Source organism: Halichoerus grypus, chromosome 4, assembly GCF_964656455.1.
Source record: "Halichoerus grypus chromosome 4, mHalGry1.hap1.1, whole genome shotgun sequence".
NCBI classification, from domain to species: domain Eukaryota; kingdom Metazoa; phylum Chordata; class Mammalia; order Carnivora; family Phocidae; genus Halichoerus; species Halichoerus grypus.
This window is the reverse complement of record NC_135715.1, coordinates 32848982-32865074: the sequence shown is the minus strand read 5'-3', so window position 1 is coordinate 32865074 and position 16093 is coordinate 32848982. Positions and strand designations below refer to the sequence as shown.

Sequence of the window (16093 nt, the reverse complement as noted above, 5' to 3'; positions counted from 1 at the left end):
ATTCAAGTAAACAGTTTCCTGTGAGAAACATCCTTTTCCTGAAATCATCACCATGCCCTCCCAAACAATGAGCTTTGTGCTCTTTCCTTTGTGACCTACCTCTGTGGGTCTACACTTACTTGTGTTATAGAACACTCCTCATAAAATTTGCTTTGCCTCCTCCATTCACTCAACTATGAGCTTCTTCTGGGCATCATCTGTGCACTGTACATATGATGGCTGAATCATAAATGTGCGCTCAATCAAATGGATAAGTAAATAAAAAGGAAAACACTGGGTAATTCCTAGATAAGGCAAAGGGTTAAAAATATGGAGCTTAAATTTTTTTAAATAAAAATATTTCAAATGTTCTTAGTACTGATCAGTACAGTACTGGCAGTTCAAGGTTTTGTTTTGTTTTTGTTTTATTTTTTTTAGTTTTGATAAAAGAAAAAGAAAGCAGAAAGAAAACAAATGGGTGCTATAATCATCTTATTTGTTTAAATATTAAATATGAACATTTTCCCCATTTAAATGGTATAACATAGGGAAGAAGTTTATAATAAGTCAACTAATTTCATTTACTTTATAAAGTATGGCAGTCTGTAGGTAGTATCATTTTTAAAATGTGAATATATACAAATACATGTCTCTGTGCATGTTCATGTGTGTATTTACACATCCATGCATAAATAAGGTACAGTACCAAGCTATTCTTTGAGCATGCTCTAACATGCCCAGATATGAGACGGCCACTGCATCTCGTACCTTCCAAAAATGCAAGATCTCTCTAAACAAGCCACCCACTGGCTAAATAGTAATAATATGACTGATGTGTTCCTTACATCTCCTCCGGAATAAGATATGGGATGAGTAATCTTATCAAGTAGAATATGAGTCTGTGATGGCTTGTGCTTGCTGTCAGTAAGGATAATTTTACTATCGATGTTCATCATAATTAGAAATACAGAGCCCAACACTGAAAAATAGCTATAAACCATTCAATGGCTCATTTAGACTTGTAAACTGCAAAAGCTGTAATCTTCCGTTTCTATCAGGTATGCAAAACTATACAGTTAAAACTGGTTTAAGTTATAGTTGAGAGGGGGTTTATTTTTCAGTAGGAGGGGCCTGTGATGATGATTACTATAAAAAAATGATCACAAGTGGCCAAGGAAGGAAAGAAAGGGCACTGTCAGCAGTTATTTTACTTGCAAGGTGGATAATGAGATAATAAAACATGTAATTGGAGGTGATACTACCTTGATTACTGTGGATTATACCAATGGGTACAACAACACCATTAAGCAAGCAGTGCCCTCACCCGTTAGTGCTCATTTGTAGGATGATAAATGGACTGATTCGATTCCATTATAACCATGACTTTGAGAATGTGTTGGAAAATATCTGCTATCCCGTATCACGATGCCAATCAATTTTGGACAGCATACACAGTATTTTACTCTTTGATAAACCTAAGAACATGAGAACTACAAAAACACAGAAAGGGTACTATTTTAGACTCTGAAGAGAAACGAAAACTGGAAAATGTCAGATCTTACTACGAAGATATTCTCTGTAACCAAACACACATTTTATGGAATTTATTTTCCAATTTTAAAGAAGGCATTTTGGAACATCTGCTATATAAGCTAGGATAATTCTAAAACTGTAATGTTATAATGATTATTAGCTATTGGCTAGTGCTCAGACTTTTATTGAACTCATTAATCTAAGAAAAATAAATATAATTATAACAGTGATAATAAATGCTGGCTGTATTTTCCACTTGTGTTTTTCAGAAAATAACCACTACCCAAATGAGGCAAGATAGAACAGGCATGTCTGTGTTGTCTATGTCTGTCGAACCAATTCTCGGTTCAAGAGAGCTCCAGGCAGAGACCAGATATGTCTAAAAATGACATAGATGTCGATCCCTGAAACTCAGTGAACCACACTGTGACAAAATTTCCCTACACCTAGAAATGTTAACCTACAGCTCGAGGCTGTTTTTAATGTTGCAAGATGCTGGAGAAATGGAAATACATAATACGGTACCATAAAGCCGATATTTAGCAACATGGAATTACTTCATGCAATTTACAGATAGACAGATATAGATATATAAATTTCATATATAACAAATTTTAAACCTTGACAAAAAATAAAATGATTTAAAAATACAATATATCTAATTTGAAGAAATCTGGAATTGGATTAATACTGACAAATTTTCTACATAACTAAGGCACACCCCTTTAAGCATCAAGCCTAAGGATGGCAAATGGCTTTAGAGTATTAAGAAATTTTGATTTTATTAAAGGCTCTATCACTAAGAAGCTGTGCCCTTATAAGGAGTAGAGGAAGTAACATGAGTCTCAGTTTCTTTCTCCGTAACAGTTTCCGTCTCCGTAAAAGAAGGCCGTAATACCCACATGTCGGTTATTGTTAAGACTTAAAGATGATGTATGTAAAGCACAAAGAACATATAGGCATTCGATAAAGGTTAATTATTTAAATGATTTTTAATAAATATCTGTATAAGATTTATTACATACTTTCTTTGTTGCCTACTTCAAATAGACTGACCATAATTTAACCTTTCTTTCATTGCTAATGGTCATTATTTCAAAAGCAATTATTGTGCTGTAATAAAGTATTATCTCCAAGGACTAAAGAGCTGTGTAAGCCTATTTACTCTAATCCCAAAAGACCTTGCTGTGATTTTTCGAAGTCTTATTTTAATAATAATTTTGACACCTTCTTTTTTAGCTGTCACTTTTTGCTCTTAGCCTACCTACAAAAGGGAGTTTCCTAATTTGGGCAGGGGGATGGCAGATAGAGGGTATCGAGCATTTGTAGACTGGTAATACAAAATCCGTAGATCTATTTTCTTATATTAAGGAAAACTACAGAAAGAGAAATGCTACACAATTTTTGTGGCTACTGGGAAAACATAAAAACATCTAACAAGACAATATTTCGGCGGAACCAAATTATAAAAATAAAAAATTGAGAAATATTCCTCTTGGCTATTTTTCCTTTGCAGATCTTATTCACTAGTTTCTCTCTATGCACAGCTGGAAATCATATTCACAAAGAATGTAAGAAGTATATCTAAACTAAGAGTTAAAAGGCTTTCTTTTTCAGGGAAAGTCTCTCAGATCCTCTCCTGTAAGTAATTCATAGTATATATCATGCAAGCAGTATGTGTTTTATACTCTATGCAGTGAATGTGCGTGTGAGTGCATTACATCCTACAATTCAGTGAAAACCACACTTTTCCTCATTCTTTATATAAAGTACCCTCCATCCTCGGCCCTCATTATTCACTCTTTTCCTGGTCTGGAATACTTCTACCTACTCTGAGTAGCAAAATCTTATGCTTCTTTAACTTTCGACCTCAAATGCCACCTACTCTACCTTCATTATAACATATGACTTCCTCTAGAGTCTAATTCATGTTCTCTGGGGATTTACAACCTAGGTTTCTAGAAGGGTTCCTCTGTTTTAAAGGGCTCTGTGTTTATAGAGGACTGATTTAAAACATCCACTCCTGACAAAGGCCACACCAGAGATGATTAGGGAGCCCTTGGATTTAGCACAGAGAGACAAAAATGCAATCACAAAATTGACAATCCCTTCTAAACACAGAAGATTTGAAACAATTCAGACAGAGCTGTTTCAGATTTGTGCTTGGGTTTGCTTAATATACCTTTAAGATTAGAGATGTGTGGAAGGAAATCAAATCTTTGTTTTATGGCTGCAACAAATAGGCCCACCACGGGAAATATGTCATTTATTCTTTCTCACAAAGAGACATTCACCGCATAGTGCAAATAAAAGCAGCATTTTCCTTCTACCTAAGGTTCGTTAGATGAAATTTATGTTTTTAAAATGCACTGCAAACACCAAAATCTGATTGTACCATTATCAGCTTTTAAATCAAAGCAGCTTGCTATATGGTAAGGACAGGAGAACTGGTCGATTTATTTCATAAAACTTTATGTACAAAGAGACAGTGTCTATGAACTTAATGGAGAGAATATAGAGTCTGGAGGGGTAATTTTTATTACAATTTATAGTGGGATTATCCATACTCCACAGTTTTCAGATTTTATTGAGATTTTATGGTACTATGATGCTGATGCAGTTAACTGCAGTGGGGTAGGAGGTATAATTGTTTCACCCTGACTAGGAAATGAAATTGGTGTTACTGTTATATAAGAAACCTATAGCAGACTCTATTAATTGCCTGAATCCAATCAAAGCCATTATTTATCCTAGTTTCACAGGTAAAATATTTTACCTGAGGGTAAAAGAATAAATAAGGACTATAATTTTCACACGGCAATATCAATATCTTTTCATTAAGACCATTTCGAAGTCATAAGAATACTTTTCACCCACAGGGTTGAGTTCAACTCCAGAAACTATTAAAATCTAAATCATAGCAAGCATCTATAATGTACCACCAAATATCATTCTTTAACATTAAGTACTATGAAATAAAACAACCTTAGAAACAATGTATGCAAGAATGCCAGGGAATTACAGAAGGCACAATGACATAAAATAGTAACAGCTTTAGGAATGGTTTTCATTCGTTCTGCAGACACTTAGTGTTCATTGTGTACTAGACACTGGATAAGGTAATAAAGCAATGAATGATATAGATATAATTATATTTTATATTATATATTACATATTGAACCAAATATATTGAGCCTATATATATACACACATAAAATTTCATATATATATATATATATATATATACATGAAATAAATTGCCTTATTTAGTATGTCCCTTTCTAGAAAAAAAGACCTTTTTTTTTTTTTTTTGCCAGGTCTTTTGCCAGAGAAAGAAAGGGTCTTCCAGGAAAAGGAAAGTGTATGGGTAAAGGTAGAATAGTCATCAGGAAAAGCCATGGAAACTGTAGCTGGGACATGAGATGTATTTGTATTTGGTAGAATGGCAACAGACTGGGGTGGAAGGTGTCAGGGGCCAGACTGACGATATGAGGAGCCTTGTTGGTTATCATTTTATGTTGTTTCTTCTCCTTTACCATGTAAGAGAAAGATCCTTTTATGGTTAGGGTTTAGGTCTATAGACCAACACTGTCACAGCATTCCTAAGCATCTCATATGAAACACTGTATCTATACCAGACTACATTAATTTATTAATTCATTCATATCTTCAATCAATAAATATTTATTGAGCATTAACTAGTATCAGGCACGATGCATTGGTTTGGGGAAACATTAGCTACTGAAGGTTACATCGATTTTGGGAGACCCCAATATATTTTAATCTAGGAGTGAAGATTTAGAACAATGTATACCTTTATTATATACGATACGAGTGAAGATTTAGAACAATGTATATAAAATTCTATTTATAAAAACATATATAACACATATAAACAACCACAGTTTTTGTCAACAGAGGAGCTTACTCTCCCACTAAGTCCTTCTTTCCCCCAGGAAACTGAGAAACCCATATATCATGAGATTCTCTTTCTAATTCTCCCGTTTCTACTGAACCTCTTTCTCCTAAGCCCCTAGCTAACTAAGGAGGTAGTTCCTCTGATGAATTCTCCAAGTTATTCCAGTTTCACCAAATTCTTCTATTTTCTGTCTTTCTGAGTTCTTGCTGTATGGAGAATAACTCACCATTTACCTTTTATTTTTTCTCTATGACATTCAGCAAAACTTGTTGGCTAGTACACAAGTTGGCATATATGTTTCCATTTATCCAACAAACATAAACCATAGTTTTAAAAAAAAAACTAAGCACAGATACACAGAAAGTAAACAGAAGTCACATACAAATATACAAGATGGAAAGTGGGACAAGTGAGTAGGAGCTACGCTTTTTTTTTTTTCTGGTCCAAGTTAAATATAGTCTTTTCCAAAAAAAAATTCACATACTAGAGCTGTAAAAATGAAGCAGGTAAGTCATATTTCAAATTTAGGGTCAAGTTTTACTTAAAAAGGGCATATTCATTGTACTCCCTTACAACCCTGAACTAGCTGGGAAAATCTGGGAGCCATCAGAGTAACTAGACTACAGACTCTTACATTGCTTTAAAATTCTACCACTAGATGGCAGTACAAAGACTGTCATTTTTCAACACAAGTGGCTTAGTTCCATAATACTACATTAGCTCTAGGATAGGTGATTTGGTGAGATACGGAAGAGAAAAAGGAGTCGAGTCAAAAATAGGTAGAATGGTGAGGGGTGGAGGGAGATAGAGAAGGCCAGCCAGGAGAGGGGAGAAGATAAGCAAATGGAAGGAAGGTGAAGAGTGAGAAGGCAGAGAAAAAATGTGGTGCCAAGGCAGATACTTTGAGAGGGGGGTGCAGGAAGGAGAAGACGGAAGGGGCTGAGGCAAAGGTGAGAACTCCAATGCAGTCTTTTTCAAGTTTTCTAGACAGGAACCACAGCAAAGAAATGCGTATTTCAACATGACTTGGTACACACACACACACACACACACACACACACACACACACACACTCTCTCTCTCTCTCTCTCTCTCTCTCTCTCTCTCTCTCTCACAGTACCACATTTGATGTATGTAAATAAATAGGTTACCAAACAAAAGTTTCACAATGTTAATAATTATTTGGGTGCTATACTCAGAAAAAGCCTCCATTTTATTTAGTTTCTTTAAAACTGCCCATTATGAGCTACCCAATTGACTTCAAGATTCAACAGGAAAAAATCCCACAGTATGAACAATATTGTTTCATTGTGTTGTAAACTGAAGCTGGCTTTTAAGGGGAGTTTTATTTTAAAAGTCTCCATAGCTGGGAGCAGGGGATATTCTTGGCCATATGATCAGTTCAATAAACATTTGTCGAATAAATGAATTAAGAGAAGAAAAAAGATGGTGGAGCCACCCGGTCATGAAAAACACATACAACAGGCCAATCATCAGGGTAGCACTTCCTCCATATAAACTATGATTTAAAAAAATTGAGTATATGATTGTTACTCTGTAAATTGGTAGCTTTTCTTTTATTTATTAGATAGACAACTATCAACTTGTTCTTTTCTAAAGAACACAAAGTAGAATACCAGTTAATCAAATTCTCCATTAACAATGGAAAACAGGCAAAGAGAAAGAGCTGAGAAAATAGTTCTATAGTTTGCAACAGAAAAGGAATTAAGGGAATAAGAACAAATAGGGGACAGAAAGCACAGCCAGAGAGTTGTAAATAATTAAGAAGCTAATTTAAAATAGTGCTAGCAATGATTCTAAGACTAAGTTTCCCTCTTGGATCTTAGTCTTCCTTCTTTCATTTGTTCCTATAGGTTTTAAGAGTCATTGGATAAAATGCTCATTTGATATGCAGATATATTTAGATACACATAGATTTCTGAAGGTCTCTTGCAATGAGTGTATACATACAAATATCATCAAAATGATTCTATAACTACCTGCAATCTAATTGGTAAAGTAGGAATATCCTTGTGGCATAATAGCACCTGTACTATGTGAAATTGGAAGCTTTATATTTAAGCAAGAACTATATTTTTATATTTATTATAATACGGTAACTTTATATTTTTCAGGAAAGAAAAAATTTGTTTTTAAAAAATGAAACAACAAAGGAAATGAAAGGTATTATATTTCAAAAATCTAATATGTAATGTTCAATGTATTAAATGTCACCTGAGACACTTCTCAGGTGTGGTGAAAAATGAATGTAGCAACTACATCAGAATATTTATTAGTAAAATATCACATATTTAAATTTTTAAACATTCAATCTTTTTATTATAGGAGGAACTTTTCCAGTAAGTTAAAATGGTGTGATGGCTGACAATTTACAGCAGAATGAAACAGAGACCATTTTGTTAAATTCTTGCTTTAACTACTTTCTCTAATACATAGATTTTTCTCTAGAGCTTCACCTCCTTAAGTAATAGGAGTAACCTCTGAGTGAAGTATCATCTCTCTCTCAATGTGGATTCCATCTACTGTCCTTACTTTCTCCTTTTTCTCTTCTTTTGTGCTTTGTGCTTTTATTTAATATTTATCTGTGTGGGGGAAAAAGCCAATCAAACTCACTCTTTGACATTTTACAGTTTACAAGGAGCTTACCTAGAATTTTCTCTTTTCTGCTAATTCTCTTAGCACAATACAGGTAATTTCTGTCTCCTCTCTGAGCCGGTTATTATCATCAAATCTTAGAACTAAACCAGTCTATGCCAGATGAAGCAGAGAAATTAACAGATTGAAGGTATTTCAGATGAACTAGAACCTAAGAAGCCAGTTTTTTGGAGGAAGCTATTCAACCTCTGTGCATGCCCAGAAGTGAGAAGATACCGATAAATTTCTACTCCATGTTGCAAATCAGGTAAACACGAACAACAAATGACCCATGCATCTCTATAAAATATTCTGAACTCCTATTTAAAACTCAATTTTTCATTAATATTAGCTGACTGGCTTTCTCACTCTTTAACAAGTTCCTGCCTTTGCTTTATGATGATAGTACTGAAACACTCAAGTCCTATCAAGTCTGTATTTAAGAAGAGTAAACCGAAAGTCAGCAACACTCCAGTCCCACTTCCCAAAAGGCAGCATTAAAAAAAAATAATGAAAGAACATAACTAAATGGTTTGTCAATAAAAACCAAATGGAGGCCTAAAATATCATCTATATCTGGAAGTTCTCAAAATTAAGCCTAAGTCGAAGAATAAACTTACCAAAGGAAGCTGTGGTAGCTCAATCACTCAAGCAAAGACAACCATACACATGAGCATAGGTCACAGCTGCCTGGACTATTCCGGTCATATGGACAGAGGATGCCAGGATTCCAGTGAATGGTGAACTAAAAGAGGACAGGCATGTGTAAGGTAGACAGAGGAAGTGAGTCCATGGCAGAAGGAACATCGCCTGAAAGAAGGCGTCCTTAACATCAACAAGTGAGAGAGCAGACAGAAGACAATGGATGAAGCAGAGATCTGAAATGGGGAGTTTCACGCGAGCAAAACTATAGCCACACTCAATGGTCAGGAGGAACCAGAGCTAGAGTCTCCAACCAGCTCTGCAGCAATCACTGCAAGGACCATATTTCCTTTCACAAATAGAAATGGCACAGGACTAAAAATACACTTGTGGCTTCTTCCTGTTGGCTGCTGAGAAAAGCAACAGCCTGTAGGGAAGAAAATGGGGTGTGAGTATTTCAAATTTGCCCACGACCACATCCCTTTGAAACTCCTGAATGAGTGCTATGAAAATAAGGTATATTTTTGGAGGATTCTTCACTTCATCTAAATATAATAAAAAAAAACCCACAACACTCTTAAAAAAGATGACCAAAGGAATTACATGCCCAAATGGGGCTGGTTTCTTCACAGCAGCATCAACATGCTCTAGTCAGATATCTTGGGGAAAAAAAGTACTTTCTACTCAAGGATCTAACAGCATAATTGTTTTAAGTCCAGAATAATGCACTCATAACCCATAAGGAGTTGTTTTTCAAGTATGACACCATTACAATAGACTCCTAATGCAATAAATATGTTTTATACAATTCTGGTAGACCAGGCTGCTGGGATTGCATTTTCATGGAAGAAAATGTGGCTGTATAGGAAACTGGAGCTGAACTCTGGCCCTCTAGGCAGTCTATTTTATGATGGTCACATGCACAGAAGAATGGGATAGTGGTCAAGGAAATCCGCCCTCCCTTGCTGCCCTAGGCTTTTTCAGTTCTGATTATTCCAAAGCCACTGATCAATCACACCCTTGCTTGAGCCTCATTCCTGGGCATCAAGGTGCTATTACCTGTTCCTTCACCTATTTGGAGGAAGGACCAGCTCAGGTATGGGAGGGAGGAGATAAGTCCATTTTTTTTCCCTAGCTCATCAGCTGGATCTTCACAGACTGGTTGTGGCATTGCTCTTTAAGTATTTTGTTCTAAAATGTAACATTCATTAATACTCAGATATAAAAAAATAGTTTTAAACAACAAATGCAAAGAATTTTGGGTTTATTTTGAATTATTCTATACCTTCCACTAGGTGATGAACAAGAAATGTTTGATCTTATGTTAATTCTGGTATCACTTTTATAACTCCCAATGGACCCAAATTTTATTGAACTTTCATTTGTTTGCTTTTCATTATCAAGCCCAGATGATTATCTGCTGATTTTGTATTTCCTTTCACTTTCCATCATGTATCTTTTTTTTCCTAAAAACTTTGTCAATCTACTAAGCTAACTTTAGAATTCAGATAAATTACTGCAAGATATAGGTTACTTCCACAGTATAATAGAAGCAACTAACATGCATTTAAAGACTTTGCTTCTACAGTTCTTCCCTCTCTAGAATTACCCATTTCAACTCTCTATTGGATTATTCTTGATATCATACAAATGGGCTATAATATCTCCCTCTTTTTAAATCCTTCCCTTAAGTGCCTAAGAGGCTCTCCCACTATCCATTTCTCTACTACAACTGTTTCCTGCAGAGCTATTCCAAAGAGCTGCCTAGACTTTCAGTCTTCCCCTCACCTCCCATCTGAATGCAAACTCACTTCAGTCAGTCCTTTGTCCCCACCACTCTGCTGACACACTGTCAGTGTCACCAGTGAACTGCACCCTTGCCAGATACCCAATTCTCAGTCCTCATTGAGCAGTGATTCAGTGATTCTTACAAAAGGAAGAATGTAAAAGGTAGTCATGTCACTTTCCTGCTCACAGGTCCAGTTCCAGTGGCTTTCCACCATATTTAGGAAAAAACTAAGGAACCTAACCACGTTCTTTGAGGCCATACATGATTTGGCCCTATTCACCCCTCTGGTCTCGTATCCACTGCTCTTCCATTGCTCATTCCCCTCCTGTTCCAACCAGCTGCCTTGTAGTTCTTCTCACACTAGCCATGCACCCTTCATGCCTCGGGGTCTGTGAACTTTCAGTTCTCTCTTTCTGTAAAAGTCTTCCCCAGGTATTATTATCATACTGGTATATGGTTTTGTAATTTTATTATCAGCATTTTGAAAATCCAACTCCCCTATCATATTTTCTTTTGCTTATCCATATGTATATCATATGGTATATGATACCATATACTGATATGGTATCATATGTCGTATCAGTATATTATCATACCTTACATTTCAGGTAGGCCAGATTGTACCTAAAATTGCACTCCTCTCTTTTGACTTTCCATCCCCTTATCATGGCTTATTTTTCTTCATAGCTCTTACCCCATCTGACATAAATTGTTTGCCTCTTACATTAGAAAGTAAGGCCTATTACAGTAGGCACTTGCTCATCTTGGAACCTTGAATTTTACTTGGCATATAGTATGTCCACGGGAAGGATGGGAGGAAGGGAGGGGACATTCCAAAACTTGCCTTCATCCAGGCAATTACAAACCAAGAACAACTTTGCTTGTGATTTGTTATGACCCTTAGGCTTTTATGCTACTAAGTATCTGTAAAAACTAATGAAAATCTCCTGGGAAATCTACCAAAAACTTCCCCAGGCTGGACTGAAACTCCTTTACAAGGTCAAATAATCCCTTCAGGGTCTTGTTTACAAATAATGTGTCTCAGATTACATAGTAACAAAACTCGGGCCAGATCAGTCCATCGGCTGTTCTTCCCTCTACATAGAGAGCTCCCATTTCTCAGCACAACCGCTTTGGAGGCCAACTGCCACTCTGTCTTTTTGGTATCAAGAGGGAAAATGTCTTCCCCGGGAGACCTTCTCTGACATCCTCCCTCTTCGTAGCTCTAGCCTAAATTGTCTGTTTGCTATACCTTCCAGAGTATGTTTTCTTCAGATCACATACCATGTTCAAGGCTGAACTGAGATACGTCAGTGCACAGAGCTAGCTAACAACTTGTCATGCCTTTAGACCAATATTCTTTAAGTACTTGGATGGGCTGTTTCTATCCTCAATGGAAAGCTTTCTCACATCCTTCTGTTGTTAGTCAAGCATATTCATGTGAACGTTTCACCCTACCGCATCCCCAAACCCTAACCACCCGCTCTGAGTTTCACAGTGGAAACATTTCCAACCATATATAATACCCACTGTGAAAATACTTTTATCAAATACAACCTTCTCCATCTGCAATTATAATTAAACTCTCTCCCCTGGGCAAATCCATGAGTAGTCTACATTTTAATCCAACTTAAGCACAGAATGTCCATAATTATCAGTTAATTATATGATTTTTTGTTTGTTTGTTTAATGTCAATACTTCCCAGTAGACTATAAGCACCCTGAGATAGAAACAGCATCTGTTTTGTTCAACACTGTATCCTTGGACCAATAAAATATTTACTACATTGACAGATGCTCAATAAATACTTGAATGGACAAATGACTCAATTCACATGATACGTCATCTTAAAACATGGATGGGTACATTCACAGGTCTTTGTGTAACACGATAGATAAGGTAAACGATTTCTCTACCAGAGACCAGATGTGTTATAACAACTTTAAAAATAACTAGCCGGTACAATCATCTGCATTTATATGAGTTAGTTTTGTAAATTTTATTATTAGCATTTTGAAAATCCAACTCCCCTATCATATTTTCTTTTGCTTATCCATACCAGATATACAAGTCCTACATTGGAATGGAATAGGGGCTCCCTTTATCACTTAGCCATTTCATTGTTGGCCCAGTGCCCAGCTGCATATGCACAAAATAAAGGCCTGAAGAATTACTGAAATGCCCTTTCTTTTATTCATTCTGTGAGGTAGGCAGGCCTCCTCCACTAGACACTTTTACCATCATCAAATTCATCAGTTAAACAATTAAAAAAAACCCTTATAAATTGCTATAGCAATATTTGTATAATATGGTGATTATAAAAACATAATACAAACTAATAAAAATAGAAAATATGGGATGTTTCTAGATAATTTCTCATAGTACACGCTCAAACCTTATAACTTGTAGTAACAACTTACAGAAGCATTTCTATACTAATTTCTTGGGAGCAGTTTTTCATTTGTAAATTTGGTATTTTTTTTCCTTCCAACTTTGTTTTTATATGACAGAGAAAAAATTTCTGAACATTACTGCTTCGAGTATTTCAGGGTGGAGGTAAATAATAATAAATAATTGCAAACATTTTGTTGATAGTTGATTAACCTAGACATTAAGCTCTTACTTAATCTCCTCAATAATCTTCAAGGATAGATCATGTTATTATCCCCATTTAATCTTTGAAGAGCACTTCCCAGTCCAAAGCTGTAAGTTAGGGGACTAAGTCTAGCTCAGATTCCTGATCCTGAATCTCATGCTCCTAATGTCCATATCACAGGCCAGGGGATTTATGATTATATCACTTTTTATTCTTGGCATGAGAAAACTGCTGAGTAAAAAACATGGCATGAAACTAACAAATACACTTGAAAGCAAATTATAGCATGAGTCGAACAAAGTTCTTCTGCAGAGATATAGTTTCCAGAAAATTAAATTTTGGCAATATACTTTCTATAGCAATCACCTTAAGTAAAAATAATCTCTCCCATAAAAGAGATATCTATTTTGTTTCCTTCATTAGTACATCAAAATTGTACAAAAAAAAAGAAGTCATGAACAACATTAAAATCTTCATCAATCATCTTCACAATTAAAGCAGTATTTCCCTTAAGGGGTATGGTACAAGGACTGGATTCTATGGTATACACATACACACATATATAAAGTAATGCAATATGCAAGGTTCCACTTTTGCTCTTTGTTAATTCCTAATTCTTAAAAAATTTGTAAATACATCTTTAAATTATGAAAGAAAATAAATACCTAATGTGGCCTTCAGTTATGTTATTATTCAAATTGGTTAGCTCCTTTTGATCAGAAGTGTTAGTATCATCAGAGGGGGTTCAACTAAAGTAAAATCCAAGAGATTACTTCATACCTCTTTTTCTTCTACCTATTCACTAAGATGGTGGTGGGACTAGTTAATGGCCTTTGCCTGAAACAGCACAAAAGACAGAGGTCTCCACATTAAGCATGGAATGGCTACATCTCAAGTCTGCAGTCTAAAAATCTCTTAGTGCTGTGAATCATGTGATATTTTCACTTGGTAATACTGAGAAGATAAAATTCATTTCATGTGCTATGAAGAAACTTGATGCAGATAAAACAATAACTTGCCAAAGATGGATGCAATTTTGTAGAGTCTGTTTGCAAAAATTTCTCTAACTTCACAATCAACTGTTGTTTCTATGCATTGAATCCTACCTTATAGGAGAACTATAAAAATCCACGTTTACTAGTATTTTATGAGAAGGCAATGTTTATGTTTTCATCAATCATATTTTAATGATGGGCCTCAGTAGTAATATGGTATCAAAGCAAAAAAAAATACAACGTATGTCTTAAACAGTCATCATTTCTTGGCCCTGAAGACAAAACACATGCATATGTGTTTAGTCTTAGAGGGAATGAGTCAATGATTATGGGCATTTTACATTTCTATAGAAGGGTGGCTTATTTTGTAGATTCATGATAAAGGAGGAACAAATCGACAGCATGATGCTACTTTAATTCCTTCTGGTAAAAATTGGAAAAAAAAATAAGAGCTTAGAAGTAGGAAAGCAACTTCATGATCAACTGCATAACTGCCATATATAAAATCAGGTAACTAGGTATTATTAAATAGAGTTACGTAGCAAAGTATCTTCCTGCCTTCTAAGTCCTAGAAGGGAATTTTAATATTGCATTTTGAAATATTCCATCATACTGAGTCATACTGTTATTTAAAATGACAATAACTTACACTAAGACCTCAAGCTACATGAGGCTTTTGTAGTCAAAAACCTAACTTCAGAATTATTTTAATGGCGACTCAACTTACAAGCAGTTATGCTAAATATAGATTATCCTTTCCATCTGAGCATTTGAAGGTAAACATTATTTTGCAAATGAAGACATTTGAATTCTAACATTAAATGACTTGATACGTAAAAATATAGACTAAAGAACACTGAAGCAGATACCAATGCCAACACGCGGTTGGTTCATACTAAACCGTGTTGATCAGCTGACGTCTGTGTTGTGCACAGAACCTCTTTGGATGTGGTGTGCTTGCACACGGTTTAGGGGCAGCTCGCTGAAAAAAGGCATAGTTGCCTCTAGTGCCGAAATAAATCAAAGCTTCGCTTGTGTCCCTTACCTTTGCCATGGCTTCTCCCATCCTCCAAAAGCGGCACTACGATAGTGTTGTTCACATTTCCAGGTGACCGCACAGCTGTGTAGACAACAGGCACTGACTGTACCACCACAGGGATGCGGTGAACGTGACTCAGTTTGTTAGACTGTAAATTCATGGGACTTGAAGGCGGTACAGGATGGATAATGTGCAAAAACTGCTGGCCTCCCACACCAGAGGCGGAGGCTACAAGGGGCCCTGGAGTTAATACTGTTGACGAAGAAGATGCTGAAGATACTGATGTGATAACAGTCGGGGAGGAGGCTGGACGACTAGAAGACGATGAAGAGGTTGAAGTTGAAGAAGGCGAGGAGGCGGATGCTGTCATGGAAACCGGGGAGGATGAAACGGCTGTGGGGGATGTCCTGGCTTTGTTGATTGACAAGTCCACTGGCTCAGTTTGTGTTTGGAAGTGATCTACAGATAACGAGTCCTCTGGGGGCTCCCCTTTCACATTATTTAGCAACAGGGGAACAGCTTCCATATCGGGGTAGTTGTGGACGTTTGGAGACTGTGGGGAGAAAAAGGGGACACATATTGATCTCTGTTAATCACATATTTAATAGATGGCAAGGTTTATGACTGGAGTGCTTATTAATTTTTCTCTTACTGCTATGAGACACTACTCATTCCCCAAATATTTGAAGAACTGCTCTGTGACAGTCATCATGATTAGAGTTGAGGTACAAAAGTACAAAACAGTGTAAAACAAGGCCTCTGCTATAAAGACATTTTCATCCTATTGTGAGAGACACCACAGTTGTTAAGATCCAGGGAAACGAGTGCTCCATGGAGGAGAAAAGAGGCCACAAGAAGCCCAAAATGAACAGCAGTTTTACATAAAACCTCTAAAAGACAAGGGCAGTATGCAAAGCATTACCTACTTACAACTGTATAAATACA

General features: G+C 36.1%; 1 protein-coding gene across 3 annotated transcripts in view; it reads right to left on the bottom strand.

Annotated features, from left to right (window-relative positions):
* KLF12 (KLF transcription factor 12) overlaps window positions 1-16093 on the bottom strand; it is a 575200-nt gene that overhangs the window by 124039 nt on the left and 435068 nt on the right. For all 3 annotated transcript variants that reach the window (XM_078070259.1, XM_078070258.1, XM_078070260.1), the window contains one exon: window positions 15155-15701. In XM_078070259.1, coding sequence (XP_077926385.1) covers window positions 15155-15701 — 547 coding nt within the window. The remainder of the gene's footprint in view (window positions 1-15154; window positions 15702-16093) is intronic.